This window comes from Callithrix jacchus, chromosome 6 (assembly GCF_049354715.1).
Source record: "Callithrix jacchus isolate 240 chromosome 6, calJac240_pri, whole genome shotgun sequence".
Classification (NCBI taxonomy): Eukaryota; Metazoa; Chordata; class Mammalia; order Primates; family Cebidae; genus Callithrix; species Callithrix jacchus.
The window spans coordinates 139982586-140007615 of NC_133507.1; the positions used below are offsets into that span (position 1 = coordinate 139982586).

General features: G+C 47.8%; 2 protein-coding genes across 7 annotated transcripts in view; both read left to right on the plus strand.

The window, feature by feature from the left end:
* ARPC2 (actin related protein 2/3 complex subunit 2) overlaps positions 1-14331 on the plus strand; it is a 36010-nt gene extending 21679 nt beyond the window's left edge. For all 6 annotated transcript variants that reach the window (XM_078328482.1, XM_035305667.2, XM_078328484.1 and 3 more), the window contains 6 exons: positions 353-539; positions 1399-1492; positions 7110-7236; positions 10256-10356; positions 10692-10792; positions 13874-14331. In XM_078328482.1, the coding sequence (XP_078184608.1) occupies positions 353-539; positions 1399-1492; positions 7110-7236; positions 10256-10356; positions 10692-10792; positions 13874-13898 (635 nt within the window). In that variant the 3' untranslated portion in view covers positions 13899-14331. The remainder of the gene's footprint in view (positions 1-352; positions 540-1398; positions 1493-7109; positions 7237-10255; positions 10357-10691; positions 10793-13873) is intronic.
* Positions 14332-21110: 6779 nt separating this feature from the next.
* GPBAR1 (G protein-coupled bile acid receptor 1) lies at positions 21111-24522 on the plus strand. Its single transcript, XM_002749777.6, has 2 exons — positions 21111-21316; positions 23353-24522. The coding sequence occupies exon 2, from the start codon at positions 23398-23400 to the stop codon at positions 24388-24390; it is 993 nt and encodes a 330-aa protein (XP_002749823.1). The 5' UTR covers positions 21111-21316; positions 23353-23397; the 3' UTR covers positions 24391-24522.
* Positions 24523-25030: the final 508 nt, after the last annotated feature.

Below are 25030 nucleotides of genomic sequence, written 5' to 3' on the forward strand. Positions count from 1 at the left end.
TTGAACAGGGAGGAGGAGGTTGCAGTGAGCTGAGGTCACACCACTGCACTCCAGCCTGGGCAACAGAGCAAGACTCCGTCTCAAAAAAAAAAAAAAACCTTGTTCATTCTATATATTTATAAGAATCTTATAAAAAATTAAGATTTTATTTCACCTCATTTTGCCCTGCGAGGTAAATGGAAATGGACTACCTGGATTGAAAGTACAGACACTGAGACAAAGTTAAAATGTCAGTAGAACCTAGAAAAAAAATTGTTTAATTGCCTCTAGTCTCTATTTACTTGGTTGAGATAGTATGCTGCTTTTTTTTTTTTTTTTTTAATATAACTGCTGGTTTGTTTCCTCCCTCCAGGATACAATGTCTCTTTGCTATACGACCTTGAAAATCTGCCTGCATCCAAGGATTCCATTGTGCATCAAGCTGGCATGTTGAAGCGAAATTGTTTTGCCTCTGTCTTTGAAAAATACTTCCAATTCCAAGAAGAGGGCAAGGAAGGAGAGAACAGGGCAGTTATCCATTATAGGGATGATGAGACCATGTGAGTATAGAATTTGGTCCTAAAGCCTGGATATGGCCGTCTCACCACCATGGCACCTACTGAAAGAAATATGGCTTGGTCAAACCTTAAGCTATATTGTGTGAAAGTGTTTTTATCATAAAATGTCTTAAGCCGGGATGTAGATGATAGGGCAGAAATCAACCACTCTTCATACTCTCCAGATACTGAGAGCTGACAGATGGTGGCAAGAGAATCCAGTGCTGGCCGGGCGCGGTGGCTCAAGCCTGTAATCCCAGCACTTTGGGAGGCCGAGGTGGGTGGATCACAAGGTCAAGAGATCGAGACCATCCTGGTCAACATGGTGAAACCCCGTCTCTACTAAAAATACAAAAAATTAGCTGGGCATGGTGGCGCGTGCCTATAATCCCAGCTACCGAGGAGGCTGAGGCAGGAGAATTGCCTGAACTCAGGAGGCGGAGCTTGCAGTGAGCCAAAATTGCGCCATTGCACTCCAGCCTGGGTAACAAGAGCAAAACTCCGTCTCAAAAAAAAAAAAAAGAGAGAATCCAGTGCTTTCCTTTAAGGCACCACTGTTCTGAGTCCTCTTTAAGAGGATAGCCTTGATAGTCAGCAGGCAGAGTGACCATAGGTTCCATGTTATATTTATAAGACAGTAAAATCTACTTCTGATATAATTTCCATCTCCTGCCTGTCTCAGGGCAGGGCATTCATGTTTTACACTGACTTGTTGACCATGAATATCATCTCATTTGGCATGCCTTTATATTATGATTCAAGAGATTTATGACTTTAGCCTTCTGATGCACTTGTACATCAAGTTATTGGCAAAACCCCTTTCTGATTCTGTACTTATCCTCCTGGGTTTTGTTCCCCTCAGGTATGTTGAGTCTAAAAAGGACAGAGTCACGGTAGTCTTCAGCACAGTGTTTAAGGATGACGACGATGTGGTCATTGGAAAGGTGTTCATGCAGGTATGGAGCAGACATCTTGGGGGAAAACCATGCATGGCAACTTATAACTTTGCAACAAAACATACCATAAGCATAGAAAATAAAAAGAGATCTAGCAGGTCTGTTAATGTTAGAGTTTGTTGAAAATTTAGTAGACAACTCCCCGTAAAACTCAGTGAATGTTGTTTGGTTTTGGTTTTGCTGTTGTTTTTTGGGGGGTTTTTCTGGGGGTTTTTTTGGTTTGTTGTTGTTTTTTTTTTTTTGCGATGGAGTCTTGCTCTTGTCACCCAGGCTGGAGTGGGATGGCACAATCTCGGCTCACTACAGCCTCCACCTCCTGGGTTCAAGTGATTCTCCTGCCTCAGCCTCCCGAGTAGCTGGGATTACATCCACCACACCGGGCTAATTTTTGTAATTTTAGTAGAGGCAGGGTTTTGTCATGTTGGCCAGGCTGGTCTCAAACTCCTGACCTCGAGATCCACCTTCCTCAGCCTTCCAAAGTACTGGGATTACAGGCATGAGCCACCACACCCCGGCGTTGTTGTTTTTTGAGATGGAATCTCAATCTGTCACCAGGCTGGAGTGCAGTGGCAAGATCTTGGCTCACTGCAGCCTCCTACTCCCAGATTCAAGTGATTCTCCTGCCTCAGCTTCCCGAGTAGCTGGGGCTACAGGTGCGTGCCACCATGCCCAGCTCATTTTTGTTATTTTTAGTAGAGACAGGGTTTCACCATGTTGGCCAGGCTGGTCTCTATCTCCTGATCTTGTGATCCACCCACCTCGGCCTCCCAAAATGCTGGGATTACAGGCATAGGCTACCACTCCCAGCCTGATATTTTTTTTTTCAGTGGTTCCAGTTTTACAGAACAGAACTAAAGGGTGAATTGAGAACTAAACATGCTAACTATAAGTGAATATTATGTATCCTTCCTACTGTCGGGTCTTTGACCTAACCTCTTGTGATTCCTCAGATTTCTAGAAAGGTCTGCTCTTGGTTTAGAATGGACTCTATAGCAAATTCTTTGGCAGTAGATAACCTGTTAACAGGTAGAGTTGTTGAACTGACAGGGTGGCCCTGAATTTGGATGGGTCACCATAGAGTACTTCCTTCACAAGAAGCTCATCTTAAGAGGAGTCATGAGAGTTAGCAGGGCATTTAGCAACTGGATTTGTGGTGTAGTTGCATTCAAGTCATTGTGTACAGTTGTTAGTTCCTGGCTCGAGGACGGTATGAGTTCATTGGTCAGGTGACATTCAGGGTGATTTCTTCTGAGATGGCTCAGCATTCCAAATCTAGTACAGTGGTGAAATTTTTTTAAAAAACATTAGTACCGTCATTCTGTTCCTTGACAGGTTGGTAAAGATTTTAAATTCTGAAGCAGACTCTCTTTTGCCAAATAGAATTGAAAGACAGCTGTGCTTAACAGTGAGGATACTTTGCATAGCCTTCTAAGTGGCTAGGGAAATCTTCAAAAGTGATATCCTTAATTTGATCCATCCCTAGTGGCTTTTGTGTTTTGGCTAATTAATCAGAAGCTCTAGTTTGGGAGTCCCTATACAGAAAAATTGGAATATTGACACTTCAGCATTTGCTAGTGCTGAACTTGATGAAAGAATATATAAATATACACATATCTCTTGGGTCCTAAAAGTAAGCCTCTAGATAGGCATTATATGTGTTTTTATGCAAAATTGACAGGGGAATTAAGTGCAGTAGCTCAGAAATTGGGCTAAATCCAGAGTAATAAACTAACTTTAAAAGCTCTGAAGTATATATTTAGATTTGGCTGGTTTTTTTACCAATCTTGTTCCATTTTATTCCAGGAAACAACTTATTTTTATACTTTAAACAGATTTTTGGAGAGTGTAACAGAGATTTGTTCCTTAGGAGAATTTTGTGTATTCTTTTTGGCATATGAATTTAAATGTCACCTTCACGGTACCTGTGTAGGGCACTTATCTAAAAGGGAAGGCAAAGCCTCTTGCACTTTGGCACAAACAGGATCTCTAGATAGTAACCGGCCTGGTGCCGTGCTATACTCAGGAAGTCATCTGCCCTGCCACCCTTTCCAAATTCAGAGGCTGAGGTAATTTGTTGAAAATGACCATCGAAAACTGGACTTCTGCTGGATTTTCCCAAAAAATAAATGGAACTTTTTCCTAGGCCTGGAATTGTACATTTCTTGGGAAAGAGAATAATGGACACCTGGCACAGAAAGTTGTACCCTGCTAACACTGAAGTTCCTCATAGTCATTAGTCTACTTGTTGCCGGCCTTTGTGGGCTTTCCCTTCCATCATGCACATCCAGCCTGATCAGAATTCAAGTCTTGCTTTTGTCATTTGGCAAGCAAGCTCCAAGGGATGCTTTTTGCCTTTCAGAAAAAGACAGGGACTTTATTCCTCCACTCTCATGGATGTCTTACTGTTAGTGGTGTGGACATACCAGCTGAGTACTGGAGAATGCCTGATAGAAGCCATCATTTCAATGCTTATTCCATGAAAAGCAATAGGACCAGTAGTTATGCTTTTGGAGATTAGCTTATGGTGAACTAGAATTCTTTTCATATTGTAAGATCTTAAATTCAAGTTAGTAATAAATAACTGGGAAAAGTTAAGTGGAAACCACTGGTTTCTATCTGTTCAGGGACAAAGACACAAGCATCTGCCTCTTAGGCAGTTGTAAAGATGTTATTTTGAGGGCTGTTTCTGCCTGTTTACATATGTGGTTATGTCTGTAGGAAATTTTCCTGAACTGAGTCTTAGTAATTTTGGTAGATATTGCCAAACTCTTCTCCATCGGAGTAGTACCATTTTATCATCCACTAGCGATGGATAGGAGTGCCTGTTTTCCCAGAGTGTGTTGTAAACTTGGATTTCTCCTGATCTCCTAGGTGAAAAGTGGTATCTCTGTCCTCTCACAAAGTCAGAACGTCTTTTCTTATGTTAAAGACCATTTGATTTGCTTAGGAAGTGTCTCTTTATGTCGTTTACCCATTATTCTGTGGGGTCATCGATCTTCTCAGTTTCTTCACATACTAGGGGGTGTGGCCTTTCATCTGTGATTAAGAGCCGAAATATTTTCTCTGCTTTGTCATTGGACTGTGTTTTATTGGTTTTTTTTCACCCATGTTGAAGTCTGTTTTTACGTAATCAAATTAATCAGTCTTGCCTTTTATGGCTTCTAGATTTTGAGTTGCAGTTAGAAAGTCCTTCCCTGCTCCAAGGTTATAAATAAATTTACCTGTGTTTTCTGAGTATTTTAAAATACAGTTTCTGAGTATTTTTAAATACCCTGTAAAATACAGTTACATATTTTATATACAATTTTTTCTTATTTGTTGAGAGCTCCTCTTGGTATATGGTATGAAAGAATTATCTATCTTTTTTCCTAAATGGCTGCCCAGTGGTCCCAATAGCAATTATTTCCATGTTTACACCCCTGATTTAAGATGCTACCTTTGTCATATACTAAATTCTTATATATATTTGGATTTATTCTGAACTTCCTATGAAAATAGTACTTTGGAAGAGAGAAATAGTCTGATGCTCAAAAGACATCCTAACCAGAAGGAAAATAAAAAGACAATGTTACTGGTTTACATATAACAAAGATGCCAATGAAGATGGATGGCTGTTTGGGTGTGTTTGTTTGTTTGTTTAAGTTTTATTTAAGAGAGAACCAAGGAGAAGCAAAGACATCAGATAATCTAAAGAATAGGCCCAGCCAGCCACAGTGGCTCACGCCTATAATCGCAGCACTTTGGGAGGCCCAGGCAGGCGGATCACTTAAAGCCAGTTTGAGATCAGCCTGACCAACATGGTGAAACCCTATTTCTACTAAAAAGGCCAAAAACTAGCTGGAGATGGTGGCACGTGCCTGTAATCTCAGCTGCTCGGAAGGCTGAGGCATGAAAGTTGCTTGAACCCAGGAGGTAGCAGTTGCAGTGAGCCAAGATTGCACCACTGCACTCCAGCCTGGGCACTAGAATAAGACCCTGTCTCAAAAAAAGAAAGAATAGGCCCAAGCCAGAAACATATTGTTGACTGAGTCTTAAATATATTATTTTCCATATACAAAACTAACGAGTGCTAATAAGTCACCACTGGTTTATAAATGCCCCATTTTGCTGTACCACAGGTACCTATGAATTGGAGCCTTAGAGACACTTAATAAACACAAGAAGATGCAGACAGTTATGTATCTGTTCTTTTTAATCCCCTAAGACTGACAAGTAAAACCAGTAGAAGTAAAAAAGCTTCATAACCCCTTTGTAGAATAAAAGATGTTTTCTAGAGAAGGGCAATTTTAGAAGCTTTGCTCTAGAAATTTCATTTGGGATAATCTTGACTCTTTCCCTTCCTTTGCAGATACTTTTCCTTTGGGGAACAAAATGTGTTCAAAAGGGGGCTAATCTAACCCAGATTGGTCTTTTCTTTTCCTACCGAAGGCTTAGTAGCATTAGCATGGGGGACAGTATATAAACTAGATGAGGTCCCAGGCTGGGCATTGGGACTCTTCAGGCATTAACTTTCCATTGTCACTAATTGGTGAGGCCTTGCTGATCAGTGTGTATTCCTCCTACCTGGAATTGGGGAAACAGCCCTGGCTCATTCCTGTACAGTGTGATGATACTCAGTCAGCTAGGGTAGAAGCAATTGCTTTCTCTCAGCAAGCCATGGGCTACATAGCCTCTTTGAAGGACAGAGGAATAAATTACAAAGAGAAATTAAGCAGGATCTTTGACTTGAACTCACAACCTGATAGTGGGGCCAGATACATAATGAAGAGTAAAATGTCATAGTAGAGGTTTGTAGAGAAGACATGGCAGCTCCAGCAAGACAGCAGCACCTGCTGGGGTTTGTTGGAGATGGCATTAGGAAGTGATAGTTGAGCAGCAGTGGAAGAGCACTGCGGGCCACATGGCTGTGTAACCATGCCTTCAGAACTCCTAAAACCAAGAGACTTTGGAGAGTCCTTGGCTGCATCCTCCTGCTGTCTATCATCTTGGAAAGCCCACTTGATGAATTTAGATCATCCAGTTTCACTGGCATTGCTAGAAAATCTGCTTCTGTTCTTGCAGATCTGACTGAGAAAGGGAAGCCTTGTATTACTTGTCTGTTTACATAGGAATGCATGGACTGTAGACCCTGAGGTTTGGAGATTGGAACATAGAAGGAAGGGCTTCCTTTATGAGCACCAAGACAACTTAGCTTCTTTCATTCCATTGTCTCTGTCCCCAAGAAGAGCTTAAGTTTGCTCTAAAGATTTTATTGATGAATTCTAAACAGCAACAGGATCTAAGATAACCTCAGTGAAATAAGACTTATGTAGAGACCCAGAGAAAGCACGGTAGTTTATCACCTATGTTGGTCCAAGGGAAAAGGATTATCAGTACTTTTCATTTCATTTTGAAGGTCTTACTTGTTAAGTACTTTGCAGTTTCTCCCTTTTGAATCTGAAGTGCAGTGGTAGCAGCTGGCACTTGTAATATTTCAGGTTTAGTGTAGTTTATTTTTAACCACCTGCTGGTCTGGAGGGCTTCAAAGGTCACACCACATAGAACAAACCCCATAGCATGAGTTGCCACTCATCTTACACCCACTTCTCTTCTGGTTGCTTTTGCTTTGTCTTGGCAGGAGTTCAAAGAAGGACGCAGAGCCAGCCACACAGCCCCACAGGTCCTCTTTAGCCACAGGGAACCTCCTCTGGAGCTGAAAGACACGGACGCCGCTGTGGGTGACAACATTGGCTACATCACCTTTGGTGAGCAGGGTGCACTTGCTGCTTTCATGCCATTTTAATGAGTTCACACTGCAAAATGCCTAAATCTGCACAGAACCTTAGTTAACATTTTAAGGTAGGCAGAAGCAGGCCTACCAAGTTGTTCCTGTTGCCATTGCTGTGTCTAAAGGAGGGATGTCACCGGGTATTAATTACAGAGCAGGCCATCTGCTATTTTTGTACAGTAATCATTTCCTTTTTTTTTTTTTTTTCCCCATTTTTCTTAAATCTTGAAGAAAAATAAGACTGAATTCTGATATCAAGAGTTAAGGAGGATGGGTATGGCGGCTCACGCCTATAATAACCCTAACACTGTGGGGCTTGAGGTGAGGAGTTGAAGACCAGCCTGGCCAATGTGGAGAAACTCTATCTCTGCCAAAAAATACAAAAAAAAATTAGCTGGGGGTGGTGGTGGCATGCATCTGTATTCCCAGCTCCTCAGGAGGCTGAGGCAGGAGAATCCCTTGACCCAGGAGGCAGAGGTTGCAGTGAACCAAGATCACACCATTGCACTCCAACCTGGGTGACAGAGTGAGACCTTGTCTCAAAAAGAAAAAAAAAAGAGTTAGGGATAGGCCAGGCACAGTGGCTCACGCTTATAACACCAGTGCTTTGGGAGGCCGAAGCTGGTGGAATGCTTGAGTCCAGGAGTTTGGGACCAGCCTGGGCAACATGGCACAACCTCATCTCTACCTGTAATCCCAGCACTTCGGGAGGCCAAGGCAGGCAGATCACTTGATGTCAGGAGTTGGAGACCAATCTGGCTAACATGGTGAAACCATGTCTCTACTAAAAATACAAAAATTAGTTGGACATGGTGGCATGTGCCTGTAGTCCCAGCCCCTCGGCCAGCTGAGGCGTGAGAATTGCTTGAATCTGGGAGGCAGAGGTTGCAGTGAGCCGAGATCATCCTGCTGTACTCCATCCTGGGCAACAAAGGGAGACTGTCTCAAAAAAAAAAAGATAGCTAGGCATGGTAGTGCATGCCTGTAAGTCACAGCTACTTGGAGGCTGAGGTGGGAGGATCACTTGAACCCAGGAGGTCAAGGCTGCAATGAGCTGTGATTGCATCACTGCACTCCAGCCTGGGTGACAGAGCAAGACCCTGTCTCACAAAAAGGAGTTAAGAAGAGAACCACCTAAGCAGCCAGATGGAAGTTCTCTGTCATTTGGCACTTCTTAGGTTTTTTTGCTTATTAAACCCAGGCTCCAGCCATGATGCACAGACTCCACTTTTTCATGGAAGAAATTCAAGTCTTCTTCAGTTGCTCCAGCCTCATGCACTAGCTGATTATGATAGCTCACAGTTTGGAGTTAACACTGTGTTCATACTGCACCTGATGCCACTGGAATGCCTCCTTTTGTGAAATGTAATTTAATTTACCTTACTAGTAAAGGTGAACCTGCTTATCTTTAAGAATAAACCAAATGTGTTGTTCTACCAAATTTCATTAAATCTGAATTGTACACTTTTCTTTCTCTCTGTCACCCAGGCTGGAGCGCAGTGGTGTGATCTTGGCTCACCACGACCTCCACTTCCCAGGCTCAAACAATTCTCGTGCCTCAGCTTCACTAGTAGCTGATACTACAGGCACATGCCACCACACTGGGCTGATTTTTGTATTTTTAGTAGCAACGGGGCTTTGCCATGTTGGCCAGGCTGATCTCAGCCACTTCGACCTCCCAAAGTGCTGGGATTACAGGCGTGTGCCACCATGCCTAGCCAGCTATAAATTTTTTTTTTCAAGATTTTATCTTTGAATCTGGGATGCATCTTACAACTCATGGCATGTCATAGTTTGATTGGCAGCATTTTTCTCTCGTACATAAAATTACGGCAGACTTATAGTCATAAGCACCTTAGATTCTTTGAAATACAGTTATCTTCTATTGTGGTATTCATTTACTTTCAGGTCAGGGCAAGTTGACACAGAAAATCCATACATCCCTAGGAGGCATTCCTTTTCATTTCAACAAAAACATCAGAGAACCTCAGGGTTTTGCAGATAGTGAGTAGGGGAAGTTCAGCAGATAAAGAAGATTCCAAAAAACCAGGGCAGGAGGGGCATGCAGGTCTGCTCCAGTGCAAAGGACCGAGTAATGACCACACAGGTCTTTTTTCTTTTTCTTTTGTGAGATGGAGTCTTGCACTGTCACCCAGGCTGGAGTGCAGTGATGCGATCTCAACTCACTCACTGCAACCTCTGCCTCCCGGATTCAGGCAATTCTCTCGCCTCAGCCTCCTGAGTAGCTGGGATTACGGGGAGACACCATCATCCCTGGATAATTTTTTTATTTTTAGTAGATATGGGGTTTCACCATGTTCCCCAGGCTGGTCTTGGACTCCTGACCTCAGATGATTTCCCCGCGTCAGCCTCCCAAAGTGCTGGGATTACAGGCATGAGCCACCGAGTCCAGCCTCACACAGGTCTTTAGGTGGCTGGTGCCACAGGGTGGACTTCACTCAGGTCCAGTCAGAGCAGCTCTTCCTACCTGGCCTATCAAGAGGGTTCAGGTGCTGGTTTTCACAGTGAGACTATGGGAAATACTCTGGCATCTTATTTTCTGTGAAGGTTTACTCTATTTCAGCACCACGGACCTAAGACGGGCAGCTGCATTTCCTAATCCTGATTCCTTAAGGTAAACTGTTATAGCCAGTTAGTGTGATTCTGGAGTATGCCCAACTGCAGAGGCAGGAGCTATAGTACATGTGCGGGAGACCAGGAATGGATTTCAAAATTCATAGCTGCAGAATCCAGACCTAGAATGGAGGCTCAGGGTCAAGCCCTGTTTTTCCATGGGCTCCTCTGTTCACACTCATTGACACCTCTCCTGGTCATGCTGTGTATCCTTCCGTGCCTCAAAAAAACAACCCTGACACAGCCTGATAATACTGACATGAGTGGAGTGTACTTCAGAGAGAGAGCGAAGTTCACTAGGCTGTTGTTCCTCCTCACCCTTTGACATTTGTGTTCTGAAGCCTTGTGTTCTCCACCTTCAGTGCTATTCCCTCGCCACACCAATGCCAGTGCTCGAGACAACACCATCAACCTGATCCACACATTCCGGGACTACCTGCACTACCACATCAAGTGCTCTAAGGTGAGGGCGGGCAGCATCTCAGCGTCTGTGCCCTGGGTCTTTCCCTCCACCAGAACTCATAACAAAAAGTCATTCCGTTAGTCTAGGCTGTGAATATTGACTCTTAGGTAGATAGTTCTAGAAGCTTCAAGAAATCATGGCCTCTCTTCATCAAGCCACTGTCCCCCTCCCCTCCCCATAGCAGAGATGACTATGTTTCCAGAATTGCTCACCTTCCTGCTTCCCTGCAGGGGAGTATTCCCAAGGTGTCTGTTCTCAGATGCCCCTGATGAAAGCAAAGCTGTCTTTCTAGACCATGACTGCGCTTCAGTACCTTCTTTTGTGTTTGTTCCCAGGCCTATATTCACACACGTATGCGGGCAAAAACATCTGACTTCCTCAAGGTGCTGAACCGCGCACGCCCAGATGCCGAGAAAAAAGAAATGAAAACAATCACGTAAGTTAGCCAGTACCCCAGCAGGACCGTCTTCTCCTGAGCCACCGAGAAGGAAGCAGTGGATGCTGGTGGCCTGGTCCTCCACGTGTCCGGGCACTGGCTACATGTGAGGCCAGCAGGGCTAAGCAGATAGACCAAAGGTGGGATTCCAGGTTTTTGCTGCCATATGGGCCAGGGTGGGTTTCCTTGTTTCCACATTTTTGTGAGCTCTGAGAATGACAGCTAGGAAATAAAGTTTACAAAGAAACTGTTACTTTTGGGCCTGAGTTCTGAGGTCAGTCTTGTCCTTCTTGTGGTCTTTCTGGAGAAATGGAATAAGTTGCTTAGGGACCTTTAATTGGGTAAATAGGGCTGAAACCACCCCACTAAGCGCTCTGTTGCCCAGGCTAGAGTACAGTGGTGCTATCTCAGCTCACTGCAACCTCTGCCTCTGGGTTCAAGCAGTTCTCCTGCCTCAGCATCCCAAGTAGCTGGGATTACAGGTATACACAGCCACACCCAGCTAATACTTTGTATTTTAGTAGAGATGGTTTCACCATGTTGCCCAGGCTGGTCTCGAACTCCTGAGCTCAGGCAATCTGCCTGCCTTGGCTTCCCAAAGTGCTGGGATTATAGGCATGAGCCACCGCACCTGGCCCATGTGCTGTCCTTTGTACCAGTTGAACTAAAAGTCTTGAAGTCATAAGCCTCCCTAACAACCAATGTGTTTGCCAACAGCCCAGTACTTTTTTGAGATGAAGTTTTGCTCTTGGTATACTGGCTGGAGTGCAAAGGCATGATTTTAGTTCGCTGCAGCCTCTGCCTCCTGGGTTGTCTTGCCTCAGCTTCCCAAGTAGCTGGGACTACAGGCACTTGCCACTATGCCAAGCTAACTTTTTTGTATTTTTAGTAGAGATGGAGTTTCACCATTTTGGCCAAGCTGGTCTCAAACTCTTGACCTCATGATCCACCGACCTTGGCCTCCCAAAGTGCTGGGATTACAGGCGTGAGCCAGCACGCCCAGCCCAGTATTCTTTTTTTTTTTTTAAGACAGAGTCTCACTCTGATCCCCAGGCTGCAGTGCAGTGGTGAACCACTGGGGTGCAAGTAATCTTTCACCCCAGCCCCCCCAAGTAGCTGAGACCACACGTATGCACCATCATAGCTGGCTAATTTTTGAAATTTGTAGAGACGGAATTTCGCCATGTTGTCCAGGCTAGTCTCGAACTCCTGGGCTCAGGTGATCCTCCTACCTCAGACTCCCAAAGTGTTGGGATAACAGACATGAGCCACTGCACCTGGCCCAGCACTCTTGAGGCAAACTTTTAGAGGGTGTGGCGTGCCCAGGGCTTTACACTCCCTCTCTTGCATTGAGGGCTCTTCTACCAAGTTAGTTTCTGCTGCCATTTAAAAGGATGAGAGAGATCCCAAGGGCCTGAGCAGTAGGGGAGGGTTTTCAGACATTTGCAAAAAGCAGGTTAAGTCACCCCTGACTTTTAGCAAAGGCCTGTCTCTGTAGCAGCTCAGAGAGGAGTGTCCAAATACCATGTAAAGAAATGGCAGCGTTGTTTATTTTCTGCAGCTTCTTAGGCAGATCCTTAAATGGACAAAGCGACCAACGAGGTGGGTGGGCAGGTGAGAGGATGTTTTCTTGCTGCTCCTCCAGAACCTGGTCTCCATCCTGGTGTCTCCATTTTCCCCTTTCCCTGCCTGCTCTACACAGGGGTGCTTTTCTCACCAGGTACCTATTTCATGACCTGGAGGGTGAGGCAACGAATTTCAAGCTGCTTTCTGGGCCCAGTAGATGGGCAGTTCCGTAGAGGCCAAGAGGTATACCAGCAGCCAGTTACAGTGAAAAGAAAGCCTGACCTGGCAGCCTGTGATTACCAGACTGAAGGCTAGGCGTCCTCATAGCCTTAGGCCTGCCTGCATCACTTTTGGCGCTGGTAGCTGCTTGTGCATCCAGGAGGAAGGCCTATCAGGCAGCTGCCACCCTATTCCACAGCCAGCGGGTAGTCTTGGGAGTCCCTGCCCAGTGAGTGCAGTTGTGTAGGTGCAGGGATAGCTCCCTGTCCTGATGAGAGACCTGGCAGAGGATGAATCCTTGAAATAAACAGTTCATCAACCTCCTCTCTGGGACTTAGAAAGAGCAACTTTGCCTTCTGTGCTGCAACTTCTCTTTGGCAGAGTTGGGCCCTAGAAAGGAGAAGCAGGAGACAAACAACTGCATCCACCCTAAAAACCAGATTATGTTACTAATGGTGGGTAGGAGTTAAGTGACTCAGCTGTGGGCAGATGCCAGGAGCCCTCGATGGTCCGCCCAGAATTGAATACTCATGAGCTTTTCATTTTGAGCGAAGGGTAAATAAGATGTAGCTTCATTTTAGAGTGAGCAATACATCCAAGACAGGGAAAATGGAGAGCCCTTGTTTTCGCCCTGATTTCCCATAGTTCTCAGCTCTAGCTTCCAGGCTACTTTCCCAGATACTGTTAGAAACAGTTACAGGCTCTGTCCTTGTGAACCAGCTAGCCAGTCTGGAGAAATAGTAGCTGGAACAGGACACCACAATTCAGGAGCCTCGAACCAGGCAAGTGTTTTGTAAGCCAGAGGAGGAGTCACCACATAACAAATGCCTTTAACCATGGAAGTTCTGAGGATTGCTTTGAACCACCTGTCCTCATAGTGACAGATGAAGGAACTGCTGTCTGAGAGCCCTGAAAGGTAGAAGCTCTGTAGGAGGAGCTGACAAATGAGGTAGTACTAAGAAGACAGATGAGCCCAGTCGGAAATTCAGTACATGTAGGCCATCCCAAAATTGTGAACAGGTGATTCTTCTGTCTAACTTGGTATTTGAATGTCCTTATGAACTTAACACTAATACTCCTGGGCGTCCAGAGTATCCGATGGGAAGGAAGAGCTGGTGAAATCATTCTTTGAAAGCCGAATTTTAGCCCATGCCCTGTGGTTCCAGTGCCTCTACTTAGGAAATCTAGCCCTTTCCACCTCTTGTTTGGTGTCTCTTTGAGATCCCATCTAGTCTAGGACTGTGGGGTGGGAGGAAAGGGCAGCCAGAAACTGACTTCACACTTCTCCTTTTGAAGGGGGAAGACGTTTTCATCCCGCTAATCTTGGGAATAAGAGGAGGAAGCGGCTGGCAACTGAAGGCTGGAACACTTGCTACTGGATAATCGTAGCTTTTAATGTTGCACCTCTTCAGGTTCCCAAGGGATTCTCCGTTTTGGTTCCATTTTGTACACGTTTGGAAAATAATCTGCAGAAACGAGCTGTGCTTGCAAGGACTTCATAGTTCCCAAGAATTTAAAAAAAAAAAAAAAGAATTCCACTTGATCAACTTAATTCCTTTTCTTTATCTTCCCTCCCTCACTTCCCTTTCCTCCCACCCTCTTTTCCAAGCTGTTTCGCTTTGCAATATGTTACTGGTAATGAGTTGCAGGATAATGCAATCTTAACTTGTTTTCTCTTAAGTATTTGAGTTCAAAACTCCTGTATCTAAAGAAATATGGTTGGGGTCATTAATAAAGAAAATCTTTCTATCTTACATGAGAATTTGCTGGGTTTCTGGACTGCGAGTCCAAAATGAGAAGAAGAATGAAGAAGGAAAGACCTATATTGCCCTTGAACCTGCAAACCTAAGCTGGGGAGCCCATCAGGTTTGGATCCTACCTCCCCTAGAGGAGAAGAGAGAATGGCTGGTCATTGAGCTACAAACTTTTTTTTTTTTTTTTTTTTTGAGAGAAAGGGTATCATTACCTCCTGGGCTCAGGTGATCCTCCCACCTCAGCCTCTCAAGTAGCTAGGATTACAGGTGCATACCACCATGCCTGGCTAACATTTTGTGTTTTTATTGGAGATGAGGTTTTGCCATGTCGCCCAGGCTAGTCTCAAACTCCTGGATTCAGGCAGAGTCTGCTTGCTTCAGCCTCCCAAAGTGTTGGTATTACAGGCATGAGCCACGGCACCCAGCGAACTAGTATTGTAAACTTAAACATGCTTCGCTATAAAGCTTGGTCCCTGAGACTCTGGCTGCTCCAGAATAGCCAAGAAGCTCCCAGGACAGTGACAGGCAAAGTAAAGGGTTTCCTGGTTTATCCTTTTATTGTGACTAATGTCCGAAAATGTGTTCCTTAGTGTATGGTCCTGCAGTACATTGATGGGTATTCAGATGTGGATCTGACACAGGCTAACTCCACAGTTTCTTCTTCTCACATGCAGCCCAAAAAGACTGCCCTCAGAGAGAACAGTTGTCAAGTAAACACTGTACAGAGCCTAGTCGAGCGTGCTGTCCCCCAGCAGGATTCTGGTCCCTGAGATGAAGTTGCTTCAGAAAGTTGGCTTGGTGGAAGGAATCATGAGGAGAATTTTGGGGCACTGCAGTGATGTGAGGGTCACACTAATGGTTTCTGCTTTCCATCTAGGGCAGTGTTTTTCATACTGACTTCGCACCTGTTAACTGGGATGTAACCTATGTCACAAACAGCATTTTTATTTTCTAAACTTTTGATTTTGAGATAAGTGTAGAAGTAAATATGGTTAGAAGAAACAATACAGAGATCCTGTATACCTTCCATTTGGTTCCCCGCCTCCCATGCTAACGTCTTGTGTAACTGTAGTATAGCATCACAGCCAAGAAAAGTCATTGGTATAGTCCACCCACCTTCCGATTTTGCCGGTTTTACCCACACTCTTTAGTGTGTGTGGCATACATCTGTGCATTTTTATCCTGTGTAGCTTTATGTTTTGTTTTGTTTTTTTTTGAGACAGAGTTTCGCTCTTCTTACCCAGGCTGGAGTGCAATGGCATGTCTCGGCTCACCGCAACCTCCGCCTCCTGGGTTCAGGCAATTCTCCTGCCTCAGCCTCCTGAGTAGCTGGGATTACAGGCACATGCCGCCATGCCCAGCTAATTTTTTGTATTTTTAGTTGAGATAGGGTTTCACCGTGTTGACCAGGATGGTCTCAATCTCTTGACCTTGTGATCCACTGCGCCCGGCCGACACCAGCATTTTTAAGCAATTTAGTAGTATCAGAGTGCATCACATCTATTAAGGGTGAGTGTTGATTTGGAAACGTGTTTTAATTACATGTGCACATCATGACTGGATTGCAGAAATGTCTTTTGACTGTGAGTCACAGTGAAGACTTGAAAACCACAGCTCGTTCAGTCATCAGACTTCATTTTATTTCACTAAAATGGGCTGCTAGAGAGTTCGAAGCATTCTGATTTCTTTTTTTTTTTTGAGACGGAGTTTCGCTGTTGTTACCCAGACTGGAGTGCGATGGCGTGATCTCGGCTCACCGCAACCTCCACCTTCTGGATTCAAGCAATTCTCCTGCCTCAGCCTCCTGAGTAGCTGGGACTACAGGCATGTGCCACCATGACCAACTAATTTTTGTATTTTTAGTAGAGACGGGGTTTCAACTTGTTAACCAAGATGGTCTCGATCTCTTGACCTTGTGATCCACCCGCCTCGGCCTCCCAAAGTGCTGGGATTACAGGCGTGAGCCACCATGCCTGGCCAGCATTCTGATTTCCAACTGGCTGCTCAGGGTGCCCCTGACTACCCACTTGTGGTACATGGAAAACCTAGATTAGATATATTGAGAGCAGCATGTGCATTCTCAACCCATGAGTTATTTAAGAGGTTTTCAAGTGTAATTTTGACTAGAAGCAGTTTTTTGCTCTTTTTTAATTTTAGTTTTTAGTGACAGGGTCTCACTCTGTTGCCCAGGCTATACTCAAGCTCCTGACCTCCCAAGCAGCTGAAACAACAGGCACCTGCCACCATGTCCAGCTGAGCTTTTGCTTTCTTGCTTAGAACATAACTAATATGTTGGGACTCACTGTACTCTCTTGCCAGTAGCAGAAATCTGATTTCTGATAAGTACAGTAAATGGCGGAACCAAGGTTGCTTAGAAGACAGAGGTAGGAGAAAAGCCAAATGGCATAAATATTTTCTACAGTGGTAAATCCTAAGGAATAACTAGTTCCAGGACACTTTGTCCACTTTGTCAATATTAAAAATCTATCATGCAGGCTGAGCACAGTAGCCCACGCCTACAATCATAGCACTTTGAGAGAACAAGGAAGGAGGATTGCTTGAGCCCAAGAGTTTGAGACCAGCCTGGATAACAGTGAGACTCCATTTCTATGTAAAAAAAAAATCTGGTTGGGCGCATTGGCTCACGCCTATAATCCCATCACTGGGAGGCCAAGGTGGGTGAATCACCTGAGGTCAGGAGTTTGAGACCAGCCTGGCCAATGTGGTAAACTCCATGTCTACTGAAAATGCAAAAATTAGCTGGACATGGTGATGGGGTGGGCACCTGTAATCCCAGCTACTTGGGAGGCTGAGGCAGGAGAATCGTGTGAACCCAGGTGGAGGTTACAGTGAGCCGAGATCATGCCATTGCACTTCAGCCTGGGAGACAAAAGCAAAACTGTCTCAAAATAAATAAATCCATAGTGCAGCCTGGACAACATGGTGAGACCCCACCTCTACAAAAAGTTTTAAAATTAGCTGGGTGTGGTGCACGCCTGTAGTCCCAGCAGCTCAATAGGCTGAGGGGGAAGATGGCTTGAGCCCTGAAGGACAAGGCTGCAGTGAGCTGTGTTCATGCTACTCCAGTCCCGCCTGGGCAACAGAGTGAGAGACCCTGTCTCAGAAAGAAGAAAAATCCGTACTGGTGTAAAACCCTATCCAGATTAACTTCTCTTAACAAGGACACACTTGGTGTTAGTATGTATCTAGTCTCAAAGATCCTCACAGTTGAAGCAGCCCACTGTGACTAGTCAATGCCTTAGGACCTCAGGAGGAACGTCTCAGGATGAGGGTCAAACACACTAAGGGTGTGGGCTGGAAAAAGGGGATCTAGTCTGTTTCTTCCTAGTCTCAGGAAGCAAGTGCCCCAAGGGTTCACACCTGAGAGGTGTAGGTGTCTTTGGATATGAGCTGTAGAGGAACAGTTTGAATCCGTGTTCTGCCATCTAATAGCTGTGTGACAGCAAATTTCTTCATCTGAGCCCTGGTAGCCTCCTTTAAATTAGAGGTAATACCGCCTACCTGAGGGTTTGTAAAAGGAAAAGAGAGTAAATGTCTGTTATAGCATAAGCATTAGAATGCTTGTAATTATTTATAATATCACTTAGCAAATCTTGGTTCCCTTTATATAGTCAGGGGGATCAGAAGTGACAAGCTACTGCCCCAACAGTCTCTCAGAAGCCAGGCCTCATTTGGTGCTTGGGGTTTTCCAGGCCTTCCCCAAGGTAGTTGGTATTTTGGTATTTTACCCGCTTGAATGGCCCTTACTGCCGGGGGCAGGCAGGTAGGAATCTCCATATCTGGAAAAAGTGGGACCTGGGGCAAGCTGCAAGCTAAGAATAATGCGTTTGGCAGGAAAGACACTAAGACTCTAATAGGAAGTGGAAGGGTGGACTTGGAGGGAGGAGGAAGTGAAATCAAGGAAATAGCCCTAGCTGTGGCCTCAGCCTTCTTGGGAGGAGCTGATACTTGGCGTTAGTTGCCATCAAGTTACTCTCACAGTAGTACCTGATGGCACGTAACGGGAACCTGTGTCTAGTCTGGTGGCAATTTTGCATTCAAGAAGTGCTGCCCCCTACTGGGGGTTGCTAAAAGCACTGTCATTTACGTGGTTTTTAAAAATCATTATTTCTGAGGCAGCATCTCACTGTGTCGTCCAGGCTGGAGTGCAGTGGCGCCATAAAGGCTCACTGCAGCCTCCACCTCCTGGACTCCAGCAATCCTCCCACCTCAGCCTCCCGAGTAGCTGGGACCACAGGTACCACCGTGCCCAGCTAATCTTTATTTTTTGTAGAGTCAGAGTCTCACCACGTTGCTCAGGCCTCAGCCTCTTCAAGTGCTGGGATTACAGGTGTGAGTGTGAAGTGTTGAACAGCGGCTCGGAGAGGCCAACCAGGATCCAGGAAGCCCTGTCCATGCCGCCTCCACTGGTCCAGAGCTAGTACCCTCAGCCAGTATCACACTCACCATGCCCCAGACACTTTGGGTCAACAGAGAAATTCAGATACCCAAGAGAGTGGAAGCGGACAAAGGCACAGGAGGATTCCATAAGAGAGTTTGGATTGGTCACCTCCATTCAGGCTCTGCCTGAGGAAAGCAGAATAGGGTCCGGGCGCAGTCAGCTGAATGGAGCGCCTGAAGATGGCTTGCACCAGAGCCTTCCGTGGCTGAAGGGAGAAGCCAGGGGGTGAGTCAACCCCAGGACTTGATGGAACAAACAGGAACTAGATGATCTGGTAAGGAAGAAGTGAGGCTGAGCAAGAGATGGCCCAGACTCCCCGGCTGCCACTGCCTTCATACACATCCCACACGCAGTGTTTAGACAGAGCAGCAGAGAAGAAACAGACATCCTGGATCCCTCTGGGAGCAGGCCAGGGCTGGGAACAGGAGGTCTGTTTATTCCTGGCAGTCCCATATCCGAGGGGTCCCACACCCACTTCTGTCCAGGCCCCAGGCTGAACTCTCCCAAAGCCTGTGACTTCTGCCCAACCAGATCGTGTGGGTCTGAGGGCCAGTGCTGGAACTCGGAGTCCTCCCCACCCACCGGCTCCCTTGAGGATGGATTTGAGGCTGGATGCTTTCCTCTTTCCACTTTTCGTTCCAACAGAAGTCCCTCCTCTCCGGGACCCCTGACTGGCTGTGCAGAGCTGGCAGCCACACTCCGAAGGCGTCCAGCCCTTCAGGCCCAGCTCTCCTGGAGAGCACGGAGTTCCTTTGTTCCATTTACTTGTGCTTTTCAGCCTGAAAGTGTTTCCTAAAGTCTCACCCCAGCCCCAGCTTTCCTGCTGTTCCCTCCCAGTTCAGGCCTTGAGGGAGTATGGCTGGGCTTCTCTCCTTCCCCTCACTCCAAAGCCCCACTTGATACGAGGTAGAAATCGGGGCACCACTTCTGGCTTCCCAGCCTTGAACTTGCCCTTCCCTCTGTTGTACCTGGTTTCCTTGGTTTCCCTGTGCAGCAAAAGTGTCACTCCCCTCTTGCTTTTCCCAAGTGCCCTATGCCCTTCTCAACAGATCTGTCTTAGAGGGGACAGGTGCAGAGAAAGGCAGAAATCCTAATAATGTTCCCAGTGATCGCTGCCTGTCATGGAGTGCTGAAGTGCCAAGGGCTGATCTGAGTCCTTATCACATAGGACCTCACTTAGTCTCACGATAGGTGAGTACAACTATGGGCCCCATTTTACAGATGAGGAAACTAAGACAAGAGAACTTTAGTCATTTGCCCAAGTTCACTGGCTTTTAAGAAAAGGATCCAGCTGGGTGTGGTGACTCACGCCTGTAATCCCAGCACTTTGGGAGGCAGAGGCGGGTGGATCACGAGGCCAGGAGTTCAAGACCAGACTGGCCAACATGGTGAAACTCCATCTCTATTAAAGATACAAAAAATTAGCTGGCGTGGTGGCACGTGCCTGTAATCCCAGCTACTTGGGAGGCTGAGGCAGGAGAACTGCTTGAACCCAGGAGGAGGCAGCGGTTGCAGTAAGCCGAGATCACGCCATTGCACTCCAGCCTGGGCAACAGGGCACAAGACTCCATATCAAAAAAAAGGATTCAGACAGCTCTGATTCCAGCACCAGCTCATGCCTCTTCATCTCGGGGGAAGAGAGGGAGTGGTTTGTTGAGGCAAACCCCTACCCATCAAGGGCCAAGCACTGGGGTATAGGCAGCCACATGGGGAATATCCCATGATATTCCCCACCACAACCTTAATTAGAGGTGGTTTTTCTTGTTTTCATTTTACCATAGGCGAAAACCGAGGCCCAGCATATACCTTACCCAGGGTCACATCCCCAGAGCCATTTGTCCCTCATAGTTCAGAACTGGACTCAAAGCAGTTGAGAAACGTGTGGAATGACCCCAGATTCAGGAAGGCAAGTCTAGCCTTATAAACCGAAAGGCTCCTCAGGCGGCAGGATGGGAGTGAAGATCCTCAGGCCCCAAACACCCCACCACTGCCACCATCACACTCACACGGAAGTGCGGAGGGAGGCTGGTGTGCTGTCAGCTGGCCAGCCAGTCCAGGGGATTAAATGTAAATGCATCAGTGGAGGCAGGAAGTCGGGAGGGGTAACTAAATCATTATTATTCATTAACTGGAATGCATTTCTCAGATTACTCCAAGCTGGAGTAGGGAAACTGTCACTTAGGTGGCAGGGGAGGGGGGCACAGGGTGGGAGGGGGAAGCAGGCCTCCCGGTTGCTGAAGTTTAGAGCTTGCCAGGTCCCACCCCCCCAGAGGCGGGGCTGAGGCTGAGCCCCGCCAGCCTCACTTCATCCCTCTGCAAACCCAGATAGGGGCAGAGCCTGGGTAGGAGAGCCTGGCCCTGCTGTCCCCACCGGACGGAGGCACCATGCACCCGGTCCACTTGTGCTCTTCAGCCAGGACACCAGACATGGTCCAAACCCCTGCAGGACTGGCTGCAGCAACTCCCTGACACTCAGGAAGGCCCAGGCTGGGCAGGCAATACCTACCTGCTCCCAGCAGCCATGTGAGTAGCTACTCCCCCCACCCCCAGACCCCAGATCCTGGAGGGGCCACTGCACCCAGCCCAAGCCACCAGACCCTCAGGGTGTGCACCCTGCTGGGAAATCACCCCTGGGGGCTGCTCCCTGCCTTTCTCATTGTTCTGGTGGAGATGGGGTGAGGAAATCATTCTGATTAGGTCTAGGAGCTCCAGCTCAGGCCAGGTTTGGGGTAATGAACCCTGAGTTTCTCGGGGCTTAAGAGAGTTGATGATGCCAGGGGGTAGGGAACAGAAACTGGAAGGCCTCTAGAGAGGAAAAGACATCCTGGGTGGAGGGCACTGGAGGAGATTAAGCAAGAAGAAACAGGCTTAGGGGAGGGGAAAGGGGGCACAAGGCCTTGGAGACCCAGGTTCAGGGTGCTGAGGGAACCTGGGAAGGAAGGGGAGCATCTTCCTTCCTCTCAGCTCAGGTGGCCATGGGGCCCTGATTCCCTGTCCTGGAGGAGGGGAAAGGTGTGAATCCTTTCCTTATTGACTCGGATCCTAGCAACAGCACCTGCTCCCCTGTTGACAGAAGCAGGAGTTCCCACAGGACACAGGACCCCTCCCCCTGTCCCCAGGATGTGACAGCAGGGCCATGACACTGGAGGACTGAGATCAGGGAGTGATGGGAAGGTCAGGGACAGATGAGAGCCACAGAGAAGTCAGGCTCTGCCCACTGGCTCCTCTTCCCTCTCCTCTGGGCTCAGCCTTGGCCCTGGGTGTATGGGGGAGTCCCTCTCCTTGCTGCTGGCATCTCCACATTCACTGCCATACGTCCCCTCCCGCTGCTTCTCCCTCCAGCTCCCAGGAAGGACCCTGTTGCTAGTGTGGAGCAGACGAGTCAAGTTTATGGGCTGGAAGTCCTACCCAGAGGCTGCTTACTGAGCTGTGATGGCTACAAGGACAGATGGGGGGAAGGGCTCAGGGTGCCCAAGACCTGGCCCGATGGAGCCTGTCACCTGATGGCCGGAGACCACTACACACCAGCCGGCCTGGGCCTTTCTTTCAGTTCATTTAGGGGCCTCCCCTGTGGAGGCAGGGATACACAAAATGCCTTGGGGCTGGATAGGCCTGCCTTTCAGTCTAAACAGAAGCCTAAACACAGCTGCCCAGAAGAGGCAGATAACAGAAACGGATAAAGCTGGCCGGGCATGGTGGCTCACGCCTGTAATCCCAGCACTTTGGGAGGCAGAGGTGGGCGGATCACATGAGGTCAGGAGTTCGAGATCAGCCCTACCAACATGGAGAAACCCCATTTCTACTGAAAATACGAAATTAGCCAGGCGTGGTGGCACATGCCTGTAATCCAAGCTACTGGGGAGGCTGAGGCAGAAGAATCGCCTAAACCCAGGAGGCAGAGGTTGCAGTGAGCCAAGATCATGCCATTGCACTCCAGCCTGGGCAACAAGAGCAAAACTCAAAAAAAAAAAAAAAGAAATGGATAAAGCTGGCTGGGTGGGGACTATCCGAGGGGCAGCCACCAGTGAGCTCTGCTATGTAGGACATATGTATTGCCAGATCTTTCAATAGCAACCAGATAGGAGGTTTGGTTTTGTTTTGTTTTGTTTTGAGACGGAGTTTCGCTCGTTACCCAGGCTGGAGTGCAATGGCGCAATCTTGGCTCACCGCAACCTCCACCTCCCAGGTTCAGGCAATTCTCCTGCCTCAGCATCCTGAGTAGCTGGGATTACAGGCACGCGCCACTGTGCCCAGCTAATTTTTTGTATTATTAGTAGAGACGGGGTTTCACCATGTTGACCAGAATGGTCTCGATCTCTTGACCTCATGATCCACCCGCCTTGGCCTCCCAAAGTGCTGGTGTTACAGGTGTGAGCCACTGCGCCTGGCAGGAGTTTTTTATATAAATGCTTAATTGGCTATTAATTGAAAACTTCTATGTATCAGCAAACATGATAGAGCCCACAGCCTGTGGGTCTGTGCCCCTGGATTAACGTGCAGCCCTGCCAGGAAGCCATAACCTGCAGTCCCATCCTAACTCTGGCCACTCCATCCTCCAGGCATGCCAGCTGCTGCTCCAAGACTCTCCTGTCCCCAGGACCAAGATGATGCCCAACAACACGGGGGAGGTGCCCAGCTCCATTCCCAAAGGGGTTCTGGGGCTCTCCCTCACCCTGGCAAGCCTCATAGTCACTGCGAACCTGCTCCTGGCTCTGGGCATTGCCTGGGACCGCCGCCTGCGCAGCCCACCTGCTGGCTGCTTCTTCCTGAGCCTGCTGCTGGCTGGGCTGCTCACGGGTCTGGCATTGCCCACGTTGCCAGGGCTGTGGAGCCAGAGTCACCGGGGTTACTGGTCCTGCCTTCTCCTCTACTTGGCTCCCAACTTCTCCTTCCTCTCTCTGCTTGCCAACCTCCTGCTGGTGCACAGGGAGCGCTACATGACAGTCCTGAGGCCACTCCGGCCCCCTGGGAGCACACGGCTGGCCCTGCTCCTCACCTGGGCAGGCCCCCTGCTCTTTGCCAGTCTGCCGGCTCTGGGGTGGAACCACTGGACCCCTGGTGCCAACTGCAGCTCCCAGGCTATCTTCCCAGCCCCCTACCTCTACCTTGAAATCTACGGGCTCCTCCTGCCCGCCGTGGGTGCTGCCGCCTTCCTCTCTGTCCGTGTGCTGGCCACTGCCCACCGCCAGCTGCAGGACATACAGCGGCTAGAGCGGGCAGTGTGCCGTGATGCACCCTCGGCCCTGGCCCGGGCCCTCACCTGGAGGCAGGCAAGGGCACAGGCTGGAGCCATGCTGCTCTTTGGGCTGTGCTGGGGGCCCTATGTGGCCACGCTGCTCCTCTCAGTCCTGGCCTACGAGCAGCGCCTGCCGCTTGGGCCTGGAACTCTGTTGTCCCTCCTCTCCCTGGGAAGTGCCAGTGCAGCGGCTGTGCCTGTGGCCATGGGGCTGGGCGACCAACGCTACACAGCCCCCTGGAGGGCAGCTGCCCAAAGGTGCCTGCAGAGCCTTTGGGGAAGAGCCTCCCGGGACAGTCCCAGCCCTAGCACTGCCTATCATGCAAGCAGCCACAGCAGCATCGACCTGGACTTGAACTAAAGGAAGGGCCTCTGCTGACTCCTACTAGAGCATCCGTCCATCCGAGCCACCCAGCCTGTCTCCACGTCTCAGGATCAGAGCCCCTGCCTCTGTTTGACCCCACACTGACTGAATAAAACTCCTCTGGCCGTTTATGGTTATCTCATTCTGTATCTCAGAAAGGGCGAAGCAGGAGGAAATAGCTCAACATGCCAGCAATAGAAAGAACCTACAGACAGGCCACACGCAGTGGCTCACGCCTGTAATCCCAGCACTTTGGGAGGCTGAGGTGGGTGGATCACAAGGTCAGGAGTTCAAGACCAGCTTGGCCAATATGGTGAAATCCTGTCTCTACTAAAAATACAAAAATTAGCTGGGCATGGTTGTGAGCAACTGTAATCCCAGCTACTCAGGAGGCCGAGGCAGAGAACTGCTTGAACCTGGGAGGCGGAGGTTGCAGTGAGCTGAGATCACTCTACTGTACTCCAGCCTAGGCAACAGGCCGTCTCAAAAAAAAAAAAAAAAAAAGAACCAACAGACAGACGTGTGGATCAAAGCAGAGTCTGACTCCAGGCAGGCAAGGAGTGTCCGTACACAAAGACCACCCCTGGACACGGGGAGCTGGCACATCTTGAGACATCCCGCAGATTCTGTGAGGCAG